This window comes from Dasypus novemcinctus, chromosome 24 (genome assembly GCF_030445035.2).
Source record: "Dasypus novemcinctus isolate mDasNov1 chromosome 24, mDasNov1.1.hap2, whole genome shotgun sequence".
Classification (NCBI taxonomy): domain Eukaryota; kingdom Metazoa; phylum Chordata; class Mammalia; order Cingulata; family Dasypodidae; genus Dasypus; species Dasypus novemcinctus.
This window is the reverse complement of record NC_080696.1, coordinates 37,085,702-37,110,367: the sequence shown is the minus strand read 5'-3', so window position 1 is coordinate 37,110,367 and position 24,666 is coordinate 37,085,702. Positions and strand designations below refer to the sequence as shown.

General features: G+C 57.5%; 3 protein-coding genes across 3 annotated transcripts; all 3 read right to left on the bottom strand.

The window, feature by feature from the left end:
- Positions 1-9,572: 9,572 nt before the first annotated feature.
- Positions 9,573-12,713, bottom strand: LOC131275823 (ral guanine nucleotide dissociation stimulator-like). Its single transcript, XM_071211820.1, has 5 exons — positions 12,693-12,713; positions 12,423-12,611; positions 12,012-12,227; positions 10,585-10,699; positions 9,573-10,092 (listed from the first exon to the last, which is right to left on the bottom strand). The coding sequence occupies exons 1-5, from the start codon at positions 12,711-12,713 to the stop codon at positions 9,917-9,919; spliced, it is 717 nt and encodes a 238-aa protein (XP_071067921.1). The 3' UTR covers positions 9,573-9,916.
- Positions 12,714-13,648: 935 nt separating this feature from the next.
- Positions 13,649-16,990, bottom strand: LOC131275772 (ral guanine nucleotide dissociation stimulator-like). The gene is made up of 5 exons (XM_058286945.2): positions 16,816-16,990; positions 16,295-16,510; positions 15,910-16,013; positions 14,080-15,427; positions 13,649-13,680 (listed from the first exon to the last, which is right to left on the bottom strand). Exons 1-4 carry the CDS (start codon positions 16,822-16,824, stop codon positions 15,298-15,300), a joined length of 459 nt encoding a protein of 152 aa, XP_058142928.1. The 5' UTR covers positions 16,825-16,990; the 3' UTR covers positions 13,649-13,680; positions 14,080-15,297.
- LOC131275822 (ral guanine nucleotide dissociation stimulator-like) lies at positions 16,883-21,474 on the bottom strand. Its single transcript, XM_058287359.1, has 7 exons — positions 21,325-21,474; positions 20,817-20,927; positions 19,489-19,682; positions 18,818-18,874; positions 17,931-18,124; positions 16,995-17,684; positions 16,883-16,926 (listed from the first exon to the last, which is right to left on the bottom strand). The coding sequence occupies exons 1-7, from the start codon at positions 21,463-21,465 to the stop codon at positions 16,883-16,885; spliced, it is 1,431 nt and encodes a 476-aa protein (XP_058143342.1). The 5' UTR covers positions 21,466-21,474.
- Between the last annotated feature and the right edge of the window lie 3,192 nt (positions 21,475-24,666).

Below are 24,666 nucleotides of genomic sequence, written 5' to 3'. Positions count from 1 at the left end.
TAACAAAACCAAAAGTTTATTCTTCAAGAAAATTAACAAAAATCAACAAACCTTGAGCTAGACTGACAAAGAAAAAAGAGAGAAGGTACAAAGAAATGAAGTTTAAAAAATGAAAATGAGGATATTACTACTGATCCCACAGAAATTTAAAAGATCCCAAGAGGATAATATAAACAACTGTATGCCAAAAAAAACTAGACAATGAAGACAAAATGGAAAAATTCCACACAACCTACACTGACTCTAGAAGAAATAGGAGACCTCAACAAACTAATCACAAGTAAAAAGATTGAAACAGTCAACAAACAACTAACTCCCCAAAATGAAAAGCCAAGGACCAGATGGTTTCACAGGTGAGTTCTAGCAAGCACTCAAAGATTTAATACCAATCTTATTCAAGCCACATAGAATGGCCATTATTTAAAAAACAGAAAACAGTAAGTGCTGGGGAGGATGTGGAGAAATAGGAACACTCCTTCACAGTTGGCAGGATTGTAAAACAGTGCAGCCTCTGTGGAAGACAGTTTGGTGGTTCCTCAAGAAGCTAAATATAGAACTGCCACATGATTCAGGAATTCCTTCACTAGGAATAAATCAAGAAAAACTGAAAACCGTGACATGAACAGACATCTGCACACCAATGCTCATAATGACGTTATTCACAATTGCCAAAACATGGAAGCAACCCATGTGCCCATCAACTAATGAACAGATAAACCAAATGTGGTATATACATATAATGAAATACTATGCTGCACTAAGAAGAAATGAAATTGGGACACATATGATAACATGGATGATTCTTGAAGACATTATGCTAAGTGAAGTAAGCCAGACAGAAAAGGATAAATATTGCATGATCTCACTAATATGAACTAAAACAAAGAATAAACACATGAATTTAAAATCTAGAATATAGGTTTTACAGAGGAGGGCTGTGAAGGAGTACTGATGCATAATGTATGTAGAAGTTTTAACTAACTTGACTGAAAAAGTGTGGAAATGGATAGAGTTCATTATAACACATTATAGTGATTGCACCTGGTTTATAAATGGTATTGTAGCTGAAAAGGATGGTCTAGGGATGTAAATGTCAATAGAAAGAAAACTAGAGAATAATCTAAGGACTGAATTACACAGTGAACACAGAGGTGGATGAGAATTATGGTTGATGGTACAGATGCAAAAGTGTCCTTCTGTGAGCTAGAATAAATGTATGTCACTACCACAGGGCAGTGGGAATGTTGAGAAGCATGGAAAAAATACAGTTAATGTAACCTATGGACTATAGTTAACAGCAATACTATAATATTCTTGCATCAATGCCAAAGATGTACACTGTTACTAATAGGGGAGTATGGAAAAAATATGCCAGATGTATGCTATGGACCATAGTTAGTGGTGATAGTCTGATGATATTATCTCATAATCTTTAACAAATGCTCCATAGTGGTGTGGTGTGTTAGTGAAGAGGTGTTGTATGGGAATTATATATACATGCATGATTGCTTTGTAAGTTCACAACCTCTTTAATAAAAATATACTTTTTTAAAAAATCTCCCAACAAAAAAAGTCCAGGAGCAGAGAGTGTCACAGTGAATTCTACCTAGCATTTCAAGAATTAACACCAATACTGTTTAAATGCTTCAAAAAAATTCAAGAGGAAGGAAAATCATCCAACACATTTTATGAAGCCAACATCACCCTAATACCAAAGCCAGATAAAGACTCTACAACAAAAGAAAATTACATACTAACCTCTGTAATGAAAATAGATGCAAAATTCTAAACAAAATACATGCAAATAGAATCTAACAGCATATCAAAAGATTTATACATCACAACCAAGTACGATTTATTCCTGGTATGCAAGGGTGATTCAACATAAGAAAATCAATTAACATAATGCACCACATTAGCAAATAGAAGGGAAAAAACACAACATGATCATCTGATCGACGCTGACAAGGCATTTGACAAAATCCAGCATCCTTTCTTGATAAAAACACTTTGAAAGATAGGAATAGAAGGAAAAGTTGTCAATATGATAAAAGGCATATATGAAAATCCACAACAAACATCATGTTCAATGGGGAAATGTTGAAAACTTTCTTCTAAGATCAGGAACAGGAAAGGATGCCACAGTCACCATTGTTATTCAACATTGTGCTAGATGTTCTAGCAAAAGCAATTAGACAAGAAAAAAAATTAATAAAAGGCATCCAAACTGGAAAAGAGGAAGTAAAACTCTCACTATTCATGCATGACATGGCCCTATATTTAGAAAAGTCTGAAATGTTTATGACAAAGCTACTTGAGCTAATAAATGAGTTCAGCAAAGTCATAGGATACAAGATCAACATGCAAAAATCAGTAATGTTTTTGTACACTAGTATTGAACAATCTGAGAAGGAAGTGAAAAAAAAATCCATTTACAATAGCAAACAAAAGTTTCAAATACCTTGGAATCAATTTAACCAAAGAAGTACAGGACCTATATACAGAAAACTACAAAACAGTGCTAAAAGAAATCAATGAAGACCTAAACAAACAGAAAGACATTCCGTGTTCATGGATTGGGAAACTAAATATCATGAAGATGTCAATCCTACCCAAACTGATTTATAGATTCAATGCAATACCAATCAAAATTCCTAAAGCCTACTTTAAAAAAATAGAAAAGGCAATTACCAAATTTATTTGGAAGGGAAAGTGCCCCCTGAATAGCCAAAAGCATTCTAAAAAAGAGCAATGTGGAAGTACTCTCACTGCCTGACCTTGTAACTTATTACAATGCTACAGTGGTCAAAACAGTATTGTAGGTGGCAGATGGCCCAGTGGTTAGGGCATCTTTCTACCACATGGGAGGTCTGTGGTTCAAACCCCGGGCCTCCTTGACCCATGTGGAGCTGGCCCATGTGCAGTGCTGATGCACGCAAGGAGTGCCGTGCCACGCAGGGGTGTCCCCAGCACAGGGGATCCCCACGCACAAGGAGTGCACCCTGTAAGGAGAGCTGCCTAGTGTGAAAGAAAGTGCAGCCTGCCCAGGAATGGTGCTGCCCACACAGAGAGCTAACACAACAAGATGATGCAACAAAAAGAAACAGATTCCCATGCTGCTGATAACAACAGAAGCAGACAAAGAAGAACACGCAGCAAATAGACACAGAGAACAGACAACCAGGGTTGGGGGGGGAGGGGGAAGGAGAGAGAAATAAATAAATAAATCTTTAAAAACAAAAAAACAAAAAAAAACAGTATTGTAGGAAAGTGATGTGGCTCAAGCGATTGGGCTCCCATCTACCATATAGGAGGTCCAGGGTTTGATTCCCAGGGCCTCCTGGTGAAGGCAAGTTGGCCATGTAGCAAACTGGCCCAAATGGAGAGCTAGCCCATGCAGAGTGCTGGCCCACACAGAGTGCTGGCCCACGCAGAAAGCTGGCACAGCAAGATGATGCAACACAGAGAGACACAGAGGAGAGATAATAAGAGAGACAGTAGACCAAGGAGCTGAGGTAGCACAAGAGACTGAGTGCCTCTTGCCCACTCCAGAAGGTCCCAGGATCAGTTCCTGGTACTGCCTAAAGAGAAGACAAGCAAACACAGAAGAGCACACAGCAAATAGATATGGAAACCAGACAATGAGTGTAAAACAACAAGGGGGGGGTGAGAAGTAAATAAATAAATCTGAAAAAAAAAAAAAGGATTGTATTGACAAAAAGGTGGACACATTGATCAGTGGAATAGAATTGAGAGTCTGGAAATAAAACCTCACCTCTGTGGCCAACTGGATTTTACAAACCTACCAGGTCCACATGAAACAGTCTCTTCAACAAATGATTCTAAGAGAACTGGATATCCATAATCAAAAGAATGAAAGAGGACCACTATCTCATTCTCTATACAAAAATCAATGCAAAATTGATAAAAGATCTAAATATAAAAGCCAGGACCCTAAAATTACTAGAAGAAAATGTAGGGAACCATCTTTAAGGTCTTGTGGTAGGTGGTGATTTCTTGGATCTTTCACCCAAAGCATGAGCAACAAAAGAAAAATTAGATAAATGAGACCTCCTCAAAAGTAAAGTTTTGCACCTCAGAGGACATTGTCAAAAGTATGAAAAGGCAGTCAAGTCAATGGGAAAAATTATTTGGAAATCACACATTCAATAAGGATTTAATATCCATGATATATAAAGAGATGCTACAACTCAACAATAAAAAAACAAATGACCTGATTTAAAAATGGACAAAAGACTTGAATATACATTTGTCCAAAGAAGAAATACAAATGAAAAAAAAAAAAAACTTGAAAAAATGTTCAACTTCATTAGCAATTAAGGAAATTCAAATCAAAGCTACAATGAGACATCATTTCACACCTGTTAGAATGGCCACTATTAAGAAGACAGAAAACTACAAGTGTTGAAGAGGATGTGGAGAAATAGGAACACTTACCCACTGTTGGTGGGAATGTAGACTAGCACAGCTGCTGCGGAGGACTGTGTGGCAGTTCCTAAAGAAGTTGAATTTAGATTTGCCACATGACCTGAAAATACCATTACTGAGTATATACCTAGAAGAACTGTGAGCAGTGACGCAAACAGACACCTGCACATTGGTGTTCATAGGGGCGCTATTCATGATTGCCAAAAACTGGAAACAACCCAGGTGTCCATCAACTGATGAATGGTTTAAACAAAACTGGTATGTTCACAAGATGGAATATTATGCATCTGTAAGAGAAATGAAGTCATAAAACATGTGTAAACATGAATGACCCTGGAGGACATTATGTTGAGTGAAACAAGCCAGACACAAAAGGACAAATACTGTATGATTGCATTACTATGAACTAAATATATTGTGTAATCTCATGAAGTTAATAACTTGAATATGGGTCACCAGAAAATAGAATGAGGTTAGAGAATGGAAAGCTGATAGTTAACTTGTGCAGAATTGGTGAAAAAAAAAAGGGGGGGGGCGGCTGTTAATCTTTGGAAAGAAATAGGAAAGGTGTGAGCACAGCATGTTTGTAACTAAGAGTACTATTATGTGGGTATGAAAATAGTTTAAAGGGAAAGTCTAAGGTCATCTATAGTATTAAAAGTAAAGCTAAAAAGTAACATGGAAATGTATAGACTAGTAAAACCTCACATGAAATATGAATATGGGTAAAACACATATATAAGACTGTCTTTCTTATAAACTGAACAAATGTATGTTAATAGTACAAGATGTTAATATCAGACAAAAAAACACATTATGCTAAGTGAAAGAAACCAGACACAAAATACTATATATTGTATGATTATATTTATATAAAATATAAATATAAATTTATAAAGATGAAATTAGATAAGTGGTTATGTAGGGTGGCGTAAGGACTGCTAAATGGTGTGGAATTTTCTTTTCGGAGTAATGAAATAGTTCCAAAATTTTTTGTGGTGATGTATGTACAACATTGTGATTATATTAAAAGCCAGTGATTATGAAGCAGGCTAGTAAGATAGAGACTCAATAGGCAGATCTGGAACCTAGCAGAGAGTCCACGTGGACATGAATAAACCCCAAGAGAACTGTTTGAAGACCCTCCCCAAGATTCTGCCACTCAGAAGACTTCCTCCAGAAGCCAGGAGAAGCTGCAGATATTCTCTAAGGACTTTATCATTGGGCCCTTCTGGGAGACTAATGGGAGAAATAAGCAATCAGAACAGTTAAAGGGGTGGGATAATTAACAGTTCAAAAAATGGCACTGGGCCTCCTGAGTTCTCTCTCTCTCTCTCTCTCTCTCTCTCTCTCTCTCTCTCTCTCTCTCTCTCTCTCTCTCTCTCTCTCTCTCTTTCTCTTTCTCTTTCTCTCTCTCCATCTCTGGCTTTTCCTGGTTTTCAGCTTCTGGCTCTATGTCCAAGATCCTTGGTCTCTAAAGCCTTCAGCCTCTGGATGAGGAGGGGGATGATGAAGAGGAGGGAGAGGCGCTCAAGCCGTTGGACAGGAATGAGATGGAGATGTAGGTGGAGATGCTTGACTCCAGGGACTGAAGGCTGGAGCTGCTGTAACCAGCAGAAGCTTGTGCCCAGGTCGAATGAAGAGCTCAGGACAAGCCCTGCCCCCTGCTATCAGCGCAGTTGCCAGAAAAGCCCTGGCAGGGCCCTTTCTGAGAGCTGGGATCTCAACGCTGGGAGCAACTGGGTCTGGCCCTGACTGTGACGTGATGCTGCATGCCGTCCTCCAAGCCCTGGGTGGAGGGGGCATTCCTTGAAGGAAGGATGTCCTGGTTCGGTGCATCCACAAACCAGGCCACTGCCCAGCAGGCAGAGCCAGTTGTCACCATCGCTCTCTGGCTGAGACAGGAAGAGCTCAAGTTGAAGATGCTGCAGCTAGGAAAGGGGCTGCTCTTGGTTTGCATCTCCTTACACATGGGGCAGGGACACCCTGAGTTGGCCTGGTCCATGACCATTGATGGTCAAAGACTGACCTTTGTTTGAATAACATCTCTTTGGGCTTGCTTTGGCAAAGACCAGTGCTCATCTGGAATTGTCCTTCTTTAGTCCATTTTGAGAAAAGAGTCTTGAGGTCTCAGTGGGGGACTTGGAGCCCGGGGAGAGTGAGTGTCCTGTTGCCTTGGGGTCAAGGGATCTTGTGGCACCGTCATTTGACTGTCCACTCATTCATTCTGTGCTCCTCACTGGAAATGCTGGCGTGGTTGTGGGCAGCCTGAGGCACTCACCTCCTGTCGAGTGGGAGAGAGCACCGATTGGCCCAAAGCCGTGATCCAAGGAGACTGCAGCCCTGGAGTTCATCCTTCTCTTTTCAAATAGAGACGTGCCTGAAGGTCCCTTGGGACCTGGAGCAGGAAGGGGAGGAACAGAAGCTCCTGCTTCTAGGAGAAGCCCCCGCCCAGGAATCTTCCCAGACTGCGCTCCACCGGGGAAGTGGTCCAAGGGTGCCCTTGGCTCCTGGCCCTGGGACAAGCCCTGGAGGTTTCTGCCTGGGTAGGAAACCCTGTGGGGGTGGGGGGTGGAGCCCTGGCTTGGAGCCACAACCCCTCCTTACACTTGGGACTGCCCGGCACTGTGCCCCGGGCCATTCGCTCCCTGTCTCGTGGTGTCAGTTTCCCAGTTTTATATGGAAGAGCTGGACATAAAGTGTGGGAGCGTGCGCTCAGAGAGCATGGGCCAGCTCGCCTCCCGTGCATGGGGTGTGGGTGCATGGCTGGCACACCTACCGCCCACACCCCGGGAGAGGACAGGACAGGGCTCTCATCTGGGAAACTGCCCTCAGCCTCGGGCTTGGCCACTCCTCTCCTGCCCGCGGCTCTCCAGGCGGCTCCCGACTGCTGGCCTGCTCCTGGGCTCCAGGCAGGGACGTCCTCCCCCAGCCGCCCCGGGGTGGGGGCTCCTTGCACCAGCCGCTGCCTGGCAGCCTCCCCGGCCGACGCGGCTCCCGTTAGCAGGGCAGCGCCATTCTGCTGAATGTTCCCTCCTTGCTGCCCGGTTCCACTTCTGTTCTGGTGCTCGGGTAGGAGTGGGCGGGGAGAGTCTCTGGCAAGACCAAGCTCCACCCAGGGGCCCACAGGTGTGAGCGGTGGGCTCCAGAGCTGTGCTCCTGCCGCAGGATCAGGAAGCGTGTGCGCCTGCAGGCCCTGGATGACTAGGTCGACCAGGGGGACTCTGCACGCAGGGCAGTGATGCCCACTGGTCATTGCAGGGCACATGTGGGTGATGCATCCACGGCTCTGCTCACAGGCATCGGCCAACGCCGTGTGCGACCAGCCCTCCCCGTGCTTCCCTGGTCCCGTGGACCTTGGGGGCACCTGGAACACTGCCGGGTGGGGGGGGCCATGCTGCTGATGGGCTTGGTGGGCTTGGAGAACCTGGAGAAGCTGGGGGTGAAGAGGGAGGGGGGGAGGCTACCTGATATCTGGCCACCTCCCCACGGTCAAGGGGCCCAGGTGCCACCCACAGAGGACAGCCAGGAGCAGGGCACCTGGGGGCAGGCAGGGGAGTGTGGCCGAAGACAAGGCCAGGCGACCCCCTCCTCTTCCTCTTCAGCCTCCCGGCCCCTGTGTTTGCAGACGGGATCCCTGCACTGGATGTCCAGCCTGTCCCCAGCTGGGGTAGGAGAGGACGTGAGGGAGCCCAGGGAACCGAGCCCACTCCCAGGGTGGAACGAGTGCTGGGGGACTGTGACTGGTATCACAGCAACCCTCTGGCAATCAGTGACTCTTTCCCTGATCACCCAGATGGAAGGGGCCTCTCGGCCCTCCCTTGAGGAAGGCGGGAGGCTGGTGCAGGCTCCTGGGCTCTGTGCTGAGCCAGGGCTTCAACCTTTAGCTCCTGGTCATGGGGAAGCCAGGCTAGAGCCCACGGGGAGCTCAGGACAGGGCCTGCCACCCCCTGGACAGGGATCCGCTCAGCGACCGAACGTGCCATGAGGGGAATCAGGACAAGACTGTGCTTGTTGGTCCCAGCAGGCTGTGACTTGCACCCCCCCTCCCCAACAGGACCTGTGCACACCCCCGTGACATCAGCAAAGCCCAAGTTGTGGACCGATGGACGCAGCCCTCCCAGGGTCCCGCCAGCTGAAGCGCTCAGAGCCAAACTCCTCCTGAGGCCAGGCAGCAGCCACACGGCGGGGAGTGTGGACCTCAGAGCGCATGGCCCAACTTCCCCTCGACCCGCAGAAAAGGGCACGCGGGGTCTCTGGCCGCCAGGAAGGAGCGCTCTTGTCTTGGCATTGAGAGCTCCCACGTGCTCCCGCAGGCCACGGCCAGCAAGGAGAGCCCACGGGGGAGCCCGCGCAGAGGCAGGGCCTGCGGGGATTTTCCGGGGGAAGGACACGCACAGGGAATGGCCCGGCAGTGGGAAGCACTCGCTCACAGGGAGCGGTGGTGTGGACACAAAGGAGGCCCAGCTGGGGCCCGGGGCGCTGCAGCTCCAACCCCCGTCCCTGCCTCAGGAAAAGGAATTCTGGTGCCAGGGATGAGGATCGCAAAGCAGGAACTCCAAGGTCAAGCGTGGACCGGGAGGCCTGAGGGGCACTGAGGAGGCCGGGTCTGCCTGCCCTTGCACTGGAGCCAAGAATCCTCCTCGTTTGCTCCTCTGTCCCTTTCCATTCCACATTCTCAGCTGTGTTCTCATTCTTGCCCTACCTACTGCTGCTGTCACCCTATCGTTTGCCCTTGAAAACAACAAGTTCCTCTTTGGTGTGCAAGCAAAGCCTCAGGCAAGAAGCGGGAAAGGTTCCTTCTTCCTCCAAAGTGGTGGAAAGGCGGCCGCTGCCTGCCCGGGCTCAGGAAACAGTCTTTGTGAATGGTCTAAAGCCTGACAGTCCTCCTGGGTGCTCTCGGCTCCCCCGGGTGGAACCCCGAAATGCACCGAAATGCTCTCTGCTGTGGATGCCCGTGTTGGCTTCAGGAACCCGGGGAGGGGCAGCTGGCTCTTGTCGCTTCTCCCTTCTAAAATCAACGGAGGACTCTGCAGGATTTCTCCTTGGATTGAGCACTGGGAGAGCCTGTATCTCATTTCGATTAACACAGGTAATGCAAGAACCAAACTCAACTCCCAGGGTATGGTGGAAACAAGTATTTAATAATAAAACCTTAACATGGAACATCTCCTAAGGACAAAGGTAGGTATTGCCCCTCCCCTTTAGATCGATAGTCTTTGTTGCTGTTGATATCAATCAAGTTCTTTGACGATCTCTCGCAGATCCTCCCTCCGAGTAGCCATGTTTGGAGCGGCAGGACAGGCCCAGGGGTGTGAGTGGAGTCTGGGGGTGGCCCAGACTGGCTGCTGGGGAGGGAAGCGCCTGCCTGCCTGGCCCACGGTGGTTGGGGTCAGCAGAACGACTTGGCCAGGTGGACCCGGAAGGGAAGGGGGCCCTGAGGTTGGGGGGGGGCAGCTGGGGCCAGTTACAGTTTCCCCTTTCGGAACCTGGGTCCCTTCTGCCGACTCCCCCGAAGGGCTGAGAGAGCTCTCTCCTTGACCTCGGCATCCAGGGGCGTGGTCTTCCTCAGGAGAAGAAACCGATACTTGGGCGAGGGCGCCATAGCGTAAAACACGTTGGCGTCGTCCGGGATCTGCAGCGCTGGCGGGGTGGGCAGAGGGGGATCAGCCGTGCTCGGGGGCAAGGACGAACCCCACCCTCTGTGTCCCCACCAGAGCTGGCCTCGGCCGGGCACCCAACTTCCCCAGTCCAACTCCTGGACCAGAGAGGAGCCACCTGACCGACACCCTGAATGACCAGGGAAGACTGCAGAGACACAGCTGAAAGCACGGGACCCTTGTTCCAAAAGCGACTCTGACTCCCACCTGTCAGACTCAGAGTGGAGCTGCCACAAGGTCATCTCCTCCCCCAAGCAGCCCTGCCACCTTCCCTGCTCGGGATGGAGGAGCTGAAACTGGCCTTCTCCAGCCCAGCGCACGCCCCTGAGCCCAGCGCTCCCCGGGCCAGACTGCCGAGCCCGCCCAGGGCAGCCCCGCACCGGGCCTCCTGAGTGGGGCCTCGCACCTTCGGCCCGGGGCGTGCTGCCCCCGCCCACCCTTGCGCCCCCGCCCTCTCCACTCGCCCCCAACTCACTGCCATCTCTTGAGATGACCTGCACCAGCTGGTAGTCCGCGGGCTGCTCCCCAGCCAGCTCGTGCTCTTCCAGGGCCTTGCGGATCACGGCTGCAGCCCTGTCTTGGTCGGTCACCTGCGGTGGGTCAACGACAGGCCTCAGGGCATGGGTCCTGGAGCCGGCTCCCCACGGCGCAGCTGCCAGACACCCCAAGGAGGCCCCTCTGCTCGGGGCTGGGTCTACAGGGGCCTCTCTGTTTTCTCTTGCTCCCCCGGGGACACTCCACACACTGAGGGCTCTTTTCCCATCATTCCTCACCCCATCTCCTACAAGAACCTGCACCTCTGTCTTGAGGGTGTTTCCAAGGGAGGGTCCAAATCCCCTGCCCTGCAGGCTGAGCCCCGACCCCTGGCTCCTCGGCCTGCACAACTGCTAGGGGCTCCCAGAGCCCTGGGACAAAGGGTGGCCTCGCAGCAGACGGTGGGGACTGTGGAGTGACCTCGGGGCCTCTCTCTGTCCCTCCTCCGTCCCCATCACAGGAGAGGGCTCGCCCTCGGGGAGGGACCCTGCCCTGCCCCTGCCCCTCCAGGAGGCCTCCATGGAGCACTGAACCCCAGACAGAACACACACGTCCAGTCCAAGCTCAGATGTTTGTCCGAGAGGAGGCTGGAAGACACCCTATGGTCCCACAGGACACCCTGGGCTCCAGGAGGCAGCTGTGCTCAGCAAGGTCTAGAGCGCAGCTGCCTTGAGCACGAGGGCCCGGGTGCAGGCAGGGCTCAGGCCAAGGGCCACTCAGAGACAGCTTAGAACAAGCACGCCAGCTCCTGGCCACAAGAGAAGCGCAGCCCGTTCGGCTGGACACCACTGCAGCACTGCAGCCTCTGGGCCGAGGAGCAGGGGTGGCTCCATCTGCACGTCCATCCGGGATCTGGGCCCTGCTCACACCTTCACGGCCACCGACCTGGGGCGGACCCCGTCCTCCCCTCTGGGTCACAGCAGCAGCCCCTAACAGGCCGGTGTCTCCACCCACCGCCTCACCGTGCACTCTGGGGCCACAGTTCTCCTGCTGTCCCTGCTCTGCTCTGACTCTTCAGGGGCTCCTGAGAAAGTCATGCTCTGTCCGGCAGCTCCAGGGCCTGATGGGACCTGGCTCCCAATGCCTCTCTGACCCCAGCCCTCCCCCCGACCCCTGCTCCTTCAGCCCTGGCCTCGCGGCTGCTCCTCGGCCCGCCAAGCACACGCCTCCCCGGACCTGCCTGTGTCCACCATCCTGAGCCCTGACCGCCATCGCACACACACTCTTCCTGCCCCTGGACGTGGACGTCTGTCCTTCCACAGCCACTGGCAAGTCTGCTCCAGGGCGGCAGGCAGGGACCACGGCACCGCTCAGGTGCCTGCAGCCTGAGCCACCGCGGCCCAGGAGGCGGCTCCTCGCCCAGCTCACCAGGATGCTCTGGACCTTGTGGCCGCTCTCCTCGGCCAGGGCGACACAGACGAAGCAGCGGTCGCCCACGTGCCGTTTGTAGCGCATCCGTGAGTCACGGTGCTTTCGGCTGGTCCGGGTGGCCCTGGGTTGGATGGAGGAGGTAGAGAACGTTCCTCCCGACGCTGACATGATGGTGGAGCCGTTCGGAGAAGATGTGCAGGTCGGCGGCCCCAGCTGTGGGGGACAGGAGGTCAGCAGAAGGCCGGGAGCCTCGGGGCAGCCCGGGCTGCTCGAGAAGCTCCGGGAGGCTCTAGAAGGTCTGGACGATTCAACGAGGCTCCACCCCTGGTGGACACGGGGAGGGCCCAGCAGGCACAGGAGGGGCAGCGGGAGGGCGAGGGCCCCCAGGGAGCAGGGGTGGGCAGTCACCTTAGCTTCCTGGCTGTCCTGGGCCTCCAGGACGTGGTCCAGATGGATTTCCACCACAGAGCCGGAGGAGCCAGCCACTTGCGGGTGAGGAGAATCCGCGGCACCCCCGCCGCTGAGGTCAGGGCCGCCCTGGAGCTGGACGCTGGAGCGGGCGGCGCTGCTGCTGCCACTGGACTCAGCGTCGGGGCCCTGGAGGCTGGATGGAGGCTCGGCTTACCTTGGGGGCCTCCCCTGGCATGCCTGACCTCCACTGCCCTGCTAAATCTACACACGGCTAAGGCCTAGGTCCATCAAGAGGAGCCCGTGGCCCCCGACTGCCCCAGAGCTCACGCCCCACCACCCGGTTGCCCAGAGGAGGAAACAGGCCCAGGGAGGGGCCGACTCTCCCAGCCCCAGGGCTGGTCGGGAGTGGAGCTGGGATCCCGGCGCTCAGTGGCAGGCAGGCCCCCCCAGCCCACGCTCAGCCTGGAGCTCCCCTGAGCCCACCCTCGCCTGCCCTGCAGGGGGAACTCACTCTCCGCTGCAAGGCTCGCTGCCTTCCGGGGGCTGTTGGGCCTGGAAGCTCTCACTGGCCGCCTCGGGGGGTGGCTCCCACTCAGGAGACAGGAGGAGGCTACAGGAGAGGGGGCGGCCGTCAGGCTCCCGGGGTCCGCACAGCAGTTGGCGTCGGCGTGTCCCGGCCTTCTCGGGCAGCAGGGCCTACGCGGGCCCAGGAGCCACCAGGGTGCTCCCGCCCGCACCGGGGCCTGATGCCCCCCTGGCCTCACCTGTCCTTCTGGCCGAGCTGCTCCACGGCCTCAAACCAGGCCCTGAAGCGCCCGTCGGGCACAAGGCAGTCGTAGCAGCAGAGCGCCTGCAGCTTCTGCAGCTCGGCCACCAGCTGGTCTTCCTGGGGTCAGACGGAGGAGGAGGCACTGCTGAGGCCCGGGTGGGCTGGCCCGGTGGGCCAGGGCCCGGGGCCCCTGGGTTCCCCAGCCCTGCCCTGCCTTCCGGGCTCTACCTGCCCTCAGGGCTGAGCTCACACAGCGCCTCCTCCAGGAAGTCGGCCTTCAACCAGGCGAACCCCCACCCTCCCGAGGGAGGGGTCGGCCCTGTGTTTTCTCCTCCAACTCCCCAGCATCTTCCAGGAAGCTGCCTGCAGCCCGGGGGGGCCCTGCCAGGAGGCTCTCTCTCGTCCAGCCCCCACCCGAGCCCCACCCCCGCACTGCTGGCCCCGCCTGCTCACCTTCCTCCTCTTCTTCAAATTCACCGTGGTCCCCTGGAAGGCAGAGGTCACATCCGTCACCAGGGGGCCCCCAGCCATTGCCGTGCCCATCGCCCCTGAGCCCTTGTCGCGCAGCACAACTGCGGGTTCCATGGGCACAGGGCAGCCCAGACCAGGCAAGGACCCAGGCAGGCTTGTGGGCGCAGGAGTGGGGCCCACAGGGGAGCCCCAGGGCCCGCCCGGCACAGCCTCTGACCACAGTGGAGAGATGCCCCGGGACCAGCCTGCGCTCACTCTGCTGCCACAAGTCCACGGCACCCAGCTCCAGGGTCCCCGGGAGGCTCTCGGGAGATGCAGTGTGCCCAGTGCTCAGTGCTCGGGGCTCGGGCCGGCCTCTCCTCCCAAGCCTCGGGGACCCTTTCCCATGTGGCCTCGGCCCCCCAGCTCACTCACATCCAGAAATTCCTGCATGACAGAGTCCACCAGCGAAAACCGAGTGAGGAATGTCCCCAGCCATGGGACAGTGCCCTGGATGGCACCCTGTGGTGTGGAGTGGGTGGGGATGAGCATAGGTACTCGGGGGCCCCCGACACCCCGCCCTGACAACCCCACAGGCTCAGACTCGTAGGACCACCCAGCATCACCCCGGCACATGCTCGGGCACCCAGCTGTCACCATGAAGTTCCCTGCCTGTCCTCCAAGGACCCCAAACTCCCCTGCAGTCACCTCCCAGCACCGGCGTTTCTTCCATCCCAAGCCCACACCCTGCCCCACCCAGTCCCCCAGCCTCTGCTCTTGCAGGCTCTTGCTCTAATTTGCTGCCACTAGGCCCCGAGGATTCCCTCGGCTCCCGGCCCTCAAGCTTCCAGGGGAACAGACATGGAAGGGAGGCTGCCCGGGCTCAGAGGCCCAGGAGGAATGGCTGGGAGGAGGGCCCCACCCTGACTTGGAGGCCACCCATCCTGTCCCCTTGGCAGGAGCCACCCCCAACCCCTCCTGCTGCTGCTGCTGCTGCTTCTGGGCTCTGCTGGGGTTGGCATCCAGGGTTGCAAACTCTGGGTTCCTGTCCTGTCAGGATTGAGTGGCTCAGGGTCAGTGTCCCCGGGGCCATGGACGCCTGGACCAAGTGGGCAGGTGGAAATCTGCTACCACCACGTGCCGGAGGTGCCTGGGGGCCTGGTGCAAGCGGCCTGGCCTCCCTGAGCCTGTGTGGACATCTGGGACGTGACCACAAAGACCTGACCCCTTCTCAGGAGCCCAGAGGCCTTGGGGGTGCACGCCAGTGGCACAGACGCTCTGGCCATCCCGCTCTCCAGCTCGGAGTACCGGGAATGCTCAGCCACGTTCCTTTTCTCCCATCAACCCAGCCAGCTGACCGTGAGGGCGGCGCCGCTGGATGCTCGTGCTTCCGTTCCGCCGGAGGCCCAAGGAAGGATGCGCTCGGGGCGCCGAGGACAGGTGTCTCCCTCCACGTGGATGGAGACTTCTCTTCCTGCCGGCTCATCATCTCGCCCTGGAACATCCCAGCCCCCCTGAGCGCATCCGAGCACTAACCCCGGCCTATGGCCTGGCAGCTGCCCCCCACCTGCCCACGAACCAGGCAGAGCCCTCTTCATCTTCCTCCAGAAGAGGCAAGACAGGATGTTTGCAAAGAAACACCCAGGGAAACACTCACAAGCCCCCCTCCGGAGCCCTGGCCCCCCGCCTGCTCTTCACCTGGGTGATCAGCTCGCTGCGCTGGGAGGCGTTGATCTCAGTGGAGACAATCCCAGACAGTGTCTGAAAGAGGCGGAAGCTGTCCCTGGGGGAGGGCAAGAAGGAAGGAGAAAGGTGGGAGTGGGTAGGAGCGTCCAGGGGACAGCCCATTTAGTCGTAGCCAGGTCCTGGGACCCGGACTGCCTGGGTGGGTGGTGCTGAAACTGGGCAGCTCCGAGCACAGCAGGACAGCGTGGGCTTGGGAGCTAAGCTCTCAGGCGGGCACCGCGGGGACCCCCACTCCTAGTTGACGAGTGGCTGGTGTTGACAGGGGAGCTGTCCCCTGGACAGAGCGGGCTGCTGACCAGCGCACCCTGGACGTGCTCTCATCTGGCTCGACTCTGAGCCTGACCGCGGCCGGCACCAGTGCTGACGCGCAACAGCTGACCTCAACCTGGCGAGACCTGGCGCCCCAGCCCACCCCGCCCCTGCCCGGGTCCCGCTGCCTCCAGGCTCCCTGCAGGGTGATGCCCAGCCTCCCGCGGGGCCCCTGGTCCCCCCGGAGTCCCCTGGAGAGAACCTGCCCACCTGGAAACTTCCCCCCATGTCTTCCTCTGACAGCCAATCATGTGCCTTTCGAGAGTGGAGAGGATGGCGTGGGCTGAGGAGAAGTTGCGGAGGGTTCGGCACTCCTGGGGAGGGAGAAAGAATGGGCCGTGAGGGGTGGTCTGAGCGTGCCCTGCTCCTGTGCCAGCCCTCTTGGCTGACCTCCCCCTCTGGATGAGAGACCCCCACGCAACCCCTGAGGGCGAGCCGGGGCCCCAGAGCGGGACCCCCAAGCTCCACCTGAGGAAGAGCCTGGGGGGACGTGAGGAAGAAGGAGGGCTGTGCTCCAGACAGGGCAGGGCCCAGAGGCCGAGAGCCCACCAGAGTGCAGGGGCTCCAGGAGTCCAGAGAGGGCCCCGGCATGCACCCTGGCCACCTCGATCCAGTGCTCCACCACCCTGGCCTTGTCTGCGGCCTTCATGCTGGGGTCCCCGAGGCAGGTGGCCATGACGCAGTTGGCCACGCGGTTGAACTGGCTGATGACGGCGCGCACGGTGGGCGCCACGTGCTCCTTGCCCTTCTGGTGGCGCTGGGACCAGATGGAGCCCAGGCAGTGGTGGGGCACCACCTTCTTGAACAGCTCCTGGGGAGGAGGGCAAGTCAGCCGGCCACGCCCGCCCCCAGCTCAGATCCCGCGGGCCCTCAGGACCCTGGCCGGGGTCATCGTCACAGCAGTGCGTGTGGCAGGGACGGCTAGTATCCTAGGTCTCCTCTCCAGAGGCCCAAGTACAAGCTTGGGTCAAGGAACTCACCCAGGGAACAAGGCTGGCAGTGGACCAGGGTTTGGACCCAGATCCCAGGATTCGGGATCAGGGTGGGGAAGGCTGGGGCGGCAGGTCCTGGGAGGAAGGTCCCCCCAGCTCCCTCCTGCCGAGCTCAGCTGCTCACCGCATCCATGAGCGACAGCTGCTCTGCCACCAGCTCGGGAGGGAAAGCCAGGAGCTCAGGCTTCTGCTCACGCAGACTGTCCCCGCAGGGCCCGGGCCAGGGGCAGGAAGGCTGTGGGGGGGCAGCCTGCCCTGCTGCTGAGCTGAGCTCTGGCCGTGGCTCAGGTGCTGCCACCAGACCTTCCTCCCCCTCGAGAGCCGCTGCTCCTGAAGGTGCCTGAATCGGCTGGAGCTGCAGAGTGGGCACTGGAGCGACCTGTACAGGCGGCACTGGAGGTGGCGGTGGGACCGCCTCCCCCTCGCCAACTGCTGGTGCGGATGGGGCTGCCCCTGCAGATGGGGCCGGCTCTGCCTCCATAGGGGGCACTGTCGCTCCCTCCACAGGTGGCAGTGCAGGTGGCCCCGAGGCCTCCTCCAGCTCGCAAGCCGGCGCTTCTGCTGCTGGAGGAGCAGGCTCTCCCTCGAGAGCGGGCAGTGCCCATCCGTGGAGCGGCGGCGAGGCAGGTGGAGCTGGACTTGCCCCCGGCTCTGCAGCTCCTGCTCCTGATGCTGCTGCAGCTGCCTGCGGCTCCTCAGCAGGTGCTCCGGCTGAGCAGGTCGGATGGTCGCGCTCCAGGGAGGGCACGGGCCCCATCTCTGCGGGGGGCAGCTGTGGTGGTGCTGGAGCCACCTGCAGCTCAGGAGCTGGTGCCACGGCGTGGAAGGCGTCAGGCTCTATTTGCACGGCAGGCGCTGGCGCCACCTCGCCAGCTGGCAGTCCGGGTGGTGATGGAGCCGACTCTGGCGCTGCACCTGTGTCGGACGCAGGGGGTGGAACTGGCACTGGCGGTCGCACTGGAGGCATCGGTGGCTCTGGAGCTGACAAAGGAGCTGGACAAGAGGCAGTTTCCCCACCGTGAATGGCTCTGAATGTCATTCCAAAACAGAGAAGATCCCACTACCTCGAGGGGAAGAGCCTGCCCAGGAAAGTGCTCCCGCCTGCAGGCCCCCAGGGGACATGTCTGGGGCTCCGCCTTGCTCGCAGCCCGAGGGCAGCCTCTGCTGGCTCCTGCCTCTGCGGTGCAATCCCAGCCCCAGCCCACAAGCTCATGTGACCCCACCCCCAGGCCCCCTCACCCTCCAGCTCTGCCTCCGTGGGCTCCGGGTGTCTCATCCGGGCAAGCAGAAGCGCGACACGGCACTGCGGGCCAGAGCCCGGCAGGTGCTCCTGGGCATGGGCCGCCAGCAGCTGGAGGCAGGGAGAGTCCGGAGGCTGCAGGAAGTCCTCCCAGTACTGGTCCATCCAGGTGCCCAGCAGGGCACAGAGGGTGCTGAGGGCAGGGGAGGCAGCACGGTCAGGCGCCGGCCTTGCCCTCCACGCTGCCCCCAGGCACCCTCGCACTGCACAGAAAGTCCACGAGGACAGCAAGGGCTCTGACTGGCCTGGCCACAGCCTGGTGTTGACACACAGTAGGAGCTTCAGCACCAGGTGAGTGCGGAGGGGGCAGGGCCCGTCCTCCCGCCCCAGGCCCTCGTGGCCCCCCGCAGGAGCATCTGCCCGAGGAGCTGCCTCATGTTCCACCTGGTGTCGTGTGTGTCTCCCCTTCCCACGGACACTGCCCCCCTCCCGCCCCGATGGGGACTCAGCTGTCCCCGCCACCCCTGCAGGAGGCAGACAGGACTGAGGTCCCAGGCAGATTGGCAGCAGGCCGCACACCACCTCCCGTTGGGGGTCTGTGTGAGGTGGTATTCGGGGGCCTGGGGACTGGGAGGTGGCGGAGCATGGGTGGGTTTCTCTCGGGAATGAGCCCCCGGGCCTCCTGTGCAGACAGTGCCCCAGGACGCCACCTCAGCTTCCTTACTCCTTGGCAAGGGGACGGGAAGCCCTCTGGACTCAGCCCTCCAGGGGACAGAGGACACGTGGCCCCAAACCTCGCCCAGTCCTACCCCGCCACCCACCACCCGACTCCCCATGATGGGGTCTGGGCACGAGAGCCCCTCGTCCTCACCCAAGGTGCACCTACCTTTTCACGTCAAGGCATCCAGGAGGCTCACCCTTCCCACCGAGGTCACCTCCATACCTAGGGGAGACCGTGAGGCTGTCACAGCTGCTGGCTGAGTGTCCCCCCTGCTGAAGATGGCTCGGCCTATTGCCAGCGGCCCTCCCTCCAAAGGCCCCCGGAAGGCAGGGTCTTTGGTCTGCCGTGTCCGCTGCATGAACCAGAGGCCGAAGGGAGCGCGTGCACCGAGTAGACACGTGCTGGCTACCAGGGGAAGGGGGAGCCCTCAGTGGCACCTCCTCAGACCCGGGGTGGGCCTGGAGCCCCCTGGCAGCCCACAGGGATCCCTGCTCTGAGCACACCGAGGTTGGAGGCCCAAAAGAGCTCGCAGACCTCCCTGAGAAATGAGAAAACTGGGTCCAAAAGGGGCGAGGCCGAGAGCCTCTTCCCTGGGCAGAGGGAAGTCCTGCCCAGGGGCAGCCCTGCACCTCCAGCCGCCCTATCTGGGAGCCAGGCTCGGGGCGGCCCTTCCCACGGCCCCTCCCAGTCTGTCCTACAATCAGCCCTGGGGGCTGGACCTCAGGACGCCCCCTTCCCAAGGAGGAAACTGAGGCCAGCGGGTGCAGTGGTGTTTCTGAGACGCCCAGCGCCTGGGGGGCACAGCAGCCCAGGGGGCGGGTGTGGCAGGTGCTCACCGGTGGAACAGCCATTCCAGGACCTGCTCGGTGGAGGCGAACACGCGGTAGGTCCCCAGGAAGGTGCGGACGTAGCCGAGGTCGCCCTCCTGCAAGGCGGGCACCAGGTGCTCTGCCAGGGCCTCCCAGCGGCCGGACTTGACCGTGCGCACGGTGTGGCTCTCCTCCCTCGCGAGGGCCCCCTCGTTCTTCCTCTGGGGTGGGACAGAGGGGGCAGTGTGGTCAGACGCGGCGCCTGGACCCAGTGGGCAGGGCCAGGGCCCACCTGCTGCCCCGAGCCCTGAGCGACGTCCTGCGAGGGGCCGTGCGGGCCCTAGTGGAGAAAGGTCCTCGGCCTCCACACGGAACCGCAGGGGAGCCAGCACCTGAGAGGCGAGGCCCCTGACCTGAAAGGGTGGGTGCCTGGAGGGTCCCTGGGGGAGAAAGGCCCCTGCAGGGCCGAGGGTCTGAGCAGACCCTGGGCAACTGCAGACCCTCCTGGTCAGGAGACCACCTTCTTCTCTGCACCGTCCCGGGACCAGAGGAACAAGGGGATGCTGTGGGCCACCCAGCCCCACCTCAGGACAAGGAAGGGAAATGCCAGGCCAGGGCCAGGGGCTGCAGGGACGCCTCCCCCAAAGACAGCCAGTGGTCCCCCGCCGCTGCCCCTCCGCGAGGTCAGCTGGCCCACGCTGGAGAAAGGGAGCTCTGCGTGTCCTCTGCCCAGCTGGCCCTTTTTTTGGAGCCTCTGCCGGGGCCGGGAGGACCACTGCCTGGGGGCTGCGGGTGGTGTCCAGGGCAGCAGAGCCGGCAGGGCCCTGGGACAGGACCTTCAGCTCCAGCAGCCCTGAAGGCCGAAAGGCTGCTCAAGCCGCCACCCTCCTGGAATCCTGGGCAGCCGAGGCAGGCCCTGCTCCTACCCGGGATGGTCAAGGGGGCGCTTATGGGAGACGGCGAGAACCCTCCTCAGCAGGAGAGCTGGACGGCTCGCAGCAGATGGGCAAGGACAGTCACGGAGATGCCGCCAGGGACGTGGGGCCGAGGAGGGGACTCGCAAACACAGCAGCACGACGCGCACGTGTCTGCGGCACGCCCACCCTCCAGCCGGCCCTGACGGGAATCCTGCGCTAAAGACCCTCTCCCGCCCCTCTCCACGTGTGCAGGGACCTTCCCCATCTGTGGAGTGGCAGGTGCTGGGTGACTGGTGGAGTCCCAGGTTCCTCGGGAAGCAGGATATGGGGCCACTAGGGTGGGAAAGTCCTGAAGAGCGTGCAGGGGAGGTCAGGGTGGAACACGGCCCCGGGGCACTCCCCGGATGCTTTGGCCCCCCACTCGTCGGCTGCTCTCACCTGGAACCAGCGCCGGCCCTGACCAGTGCCCGGATGGACCATCACCTTCCTCAGAGAGACAGTGTAGACCAGCCCCTCCTCCAGCTCCTCGCCGACCACCTGTGTGGAGCTCTGCGAACACAGTGCCCAGCGGCCGGGCCAAGGGGCATCAGCGAGGGGCCTGTCCTCCCCTGCAGGGTTAGCTGGCCTCCATTGGGCCGGGACCCAGGGCAGACCCAGGTGGGCTCTGCCTTCCCCCGAGCCCGGTGGAGAGTACAGGGGAGCTCGAGGCTCAGGATAGACATGGTCCACATGGATGTCCCCAAGCTGCCTCTTCCCACCCCCACCCATGACCTGGTAGGGGACAGGGAAGGACCTCCGGGTCCCCAACCCTGACAGCCACTCCTGCCCACGGTGGTCCCCCTGTCCACGCCCCCACAGCCTGGGAAGAGGATGGACGTGGGGCTGCCCAGGAGGAGCACAGCAGTGGCCTGTGCTCAACCGGCTCCCCTGGACCACCCCGTGTCACCTCTGGGTGCCTCCTGGGTGCCGATGGACAGCGGCTCCGTGGCTGAGGCCGGAGCCAATGTCGGAAGCGATGGCAATGGGATTCATTCCCGCTTTGGTTGAGGCTGGAGCCTCGGGGTCGCGCAACGCAGCAGGGGAACATGTTGCTCTCTCGAGCGTCTCCTGCCAAGTGAGCTGGGAAGGGGCTGCCTGTGGAATCTGGGTGCCTGGTAACCAGGGTTCCAAGTTCTGTCACCAAGGAAGTGAGGTCACCTCCTGAGGTCATTTCCCCTGGGCCCTTCAACTGTCAGAAGCCCGCCAAAGTCCCTCTGCACGGCTGTCTGTCCATCCCCTCTCCTGGATTGTCTTGTTCCCTGGACGCCGTTCTGCCAGCACGTCCCCCCCACAGCTCCCTGGGAAGGCTGCGGGCGCCTTGGGCCCCCGTTCGGGGGAGACCCAGCTGGGTTCAGAGCCTGCTGCTCTGTCCTTTCCATTTTGGGGAGCCCAGGCTAGTCACTGGGGCCCACCCCCAGGCTCCTCACCACACAGCGGGATCTGTTCTAGCATCGGCTTCCCGGGACAGCGTCACGTCTGTGAGCCCCGGAGTCTGGTTTCACATGGAGCGAATGCACACACTCAGACACGGGAGAAGCAGGAAGGGGATGAACGGAACCCCGAGTCCAACTCCACACGGCTGGGGGAGGGCCGTGTGGTCTGAGGAGACCCACTTGCGCTCCTGGGTTGCTGTCTCCATCTGGCCCGTGACGAGGTGGAAAGGAAACCAAAGTCAGACATGGCGGCTGGGCCTCCAATCCTGCCAGAGGCTTCCTGTTGCCTTGATTATTTCTAACTCTATCTTGTCCACTTAAGAATTACAGATAGAAGCAATCATTTCAAAAGAAAAAGCAAGCACAATTGAATAAAATCATACAACTCTCAATTAAATGGCCTGGCTACGTAAAATTGTTGTTTATCGTACAGTATGTTACAGTCTATTTGGTTCATCATAACACAATCCTGTGGCACTGGCCCTTTTATGTCTGGCCAGCTTCACTTAAAAGAATCTCCTCCAGGGTCGTTCACGTTGTCTTCTTCTTGACAATTCATGTCTTCTTACTGCTGCCTAACTTTTCCTCGGGTGAATTCACCAGCTTGTTTGTCCACTCATCCATCGATGGACACCTGGCTTGTTTCCAACTTCTGGCAATCGTGAAGAACGCCACTGCAAAAATCGACGTGCAGATGTCTGTTCGTGTCCCTGCTCTCGGTTCTTCTGGCTATAGCCCCAGTGGTGGTACTGCAGGGCCACATGGCGAGTCTGTTTTCAACTTCTTGAGGGACTGCCAAACAGTCCTCCACAGTGGCTGGACCGTCCTGCATTGCCACCAGCCAAGCGGGAAGAAGTGTTCCTGTCTCTCCACAGCCTCTCCAGCACGTGGAATTCTCTGTCTTTGGGAATAGTGGCCATCCTGATAGGTGGGAAGTGGTAAGTCCTTGTGGGTTTTGATTTGGGAGATAACAAGCACAATCGTGTTCATCTCCGATCTACTGCCAAGCCTAAGCGGCTGTGGCTTTCTGGGCCTGTCGGCACACAGTTCCCACCACGTGGACTGCCACCTCCTGCTCTGCTCCGCTTCTGTAGCTTTTGTTCTGAAAAAATTATTTTTTAATTGTCCTGTTGATTTTCCTTGTGCTCACATTTTTAAACTATCCTTTAAGGAAGTGCAAGGAGCATAAATCTTAAGAAAATGTAACTGCAGATGTAATTCATCAGCAGAGTCTGAGAAATTTCTGCAAATCATTTATAGAGGGAATAGTATGTAAATCCCAAGTCGACGGATTTACATAGGTGATTTATCAGCAGTTTGATAAATGCTGCTGCCTCCCAGTGTTCTGGCTGGGAGAGGATTCATTACAGATCAGCAGTTACAGCAGCGCCAGTGAAGAGGGGAGCGGGGAGTTTAGGGGAGGGGCGGGCGAGGGGGGGCTCCCAGCCCTGGGCAAGTCCCCTCAAGGCACCCCCACTTTGGGCCCTTCCTTCAGCACCTGTGGGTTTCCCAGCTCCCCTCACGACCGGGATAGCCAGAGCAAAGAAAAATCCCAGTTAAATCTGAATTCAGATGAACAATGAATCATTCATAGTGTACGTATGGCCCATGCAATATCTGGGACATACTTACACTCAAAATGTAATCATTTCTGGAATGCAAAGCTAGGCAGAGAGCTGGTATTTTGTCTGGCCTCCCCACTCATAATCCACCAACAGATTAAATCCCTCCATCCCAGACTTCACTGGGAAGAAAGACGAAGCAATCATCTCTTTCCAATGACCGTTCTCCATGGAGGTCTTTTGAGTGTCCTTTCCCTATCTAAAGCAGAAACTGTGGGTTCCTTCCCGATTTCTAGTCTTTACTTCTACTTTAGTAACATGGTCCCATTGTCCACTGCCCCCAGCTAAAGCACTATGTGCCTAGTGGCCCCGTAGTGGGCTTTGGGGATGTGCCTCAATTCTAGTCAATGACTATAGGAGGAAGTAGAGGGCAGCCCTGGGAATACTCTCAAAGGAAGTCGTCCCCTCCTCCACCCTCATTCTTGGAAGATAGTTGTGATGACCGGAGCTCTGGCAGTCATAGTGGACAGTGAAGACCAGGGTCACATCCTGAGGATGGTGGAGCAGAGAACTGGAAGGAGCCCAGGGCCCTGGCAGCTTGAGTCACCGCATCATCCCTGGACTCCGTCTTGGCTTAGCTGCTGCGGTTTGCGGTTTCTGGGTCTGCAGCCAAACTTAACCCCCCCCCGTGGGCAGCCCCCGCTCTTTTCTGGTCCCGCTCAGGGCAGTCTGGCCTGAAAGTCCAACCTCACACTCAATGGAGCTCTTATTTCCTGCCTATTTCTAGCCTTGCTTAGTTTGGCGCTCAAGCACCTTGTGTGTGGAGGGTGGAGAGTAAGACGGGCCTGGAGGTGACCATCGGGGAAGGAAGCTCCGGGGGGAGGAAGCTTGCCAGAGGGGGAGGAAGTCACTCCCGCGGGATCACGGAGGCCCGGCGGGGACGGTGGCACTCGAGCAGCTGGGGCACGATTCCCACAGGCGGGCACCGTGGGGGCAAGGGGCAGAGCCCCCAGCCGAGCCCGGTCCCCGAGGCCCGCGTGCACGCGCCAGGAGCAGGGACGCAGCTGTCACCCGAAAGTTCCATCGGGCCTCGCGCTGGTCTCCGCTGCCCCAAGCCCCTGGGAGGGCAGGGGCAGAGGGGAGGGCTGCCAGCACCCACCCTCGGCCCCCACCCACGCTCGCCCCGCATCCGGTTGCCTGGGGCTCCGCTACCCCTCCACGCTTCTCAGAGGAAACCCGTCCTCGGGGCTTCCC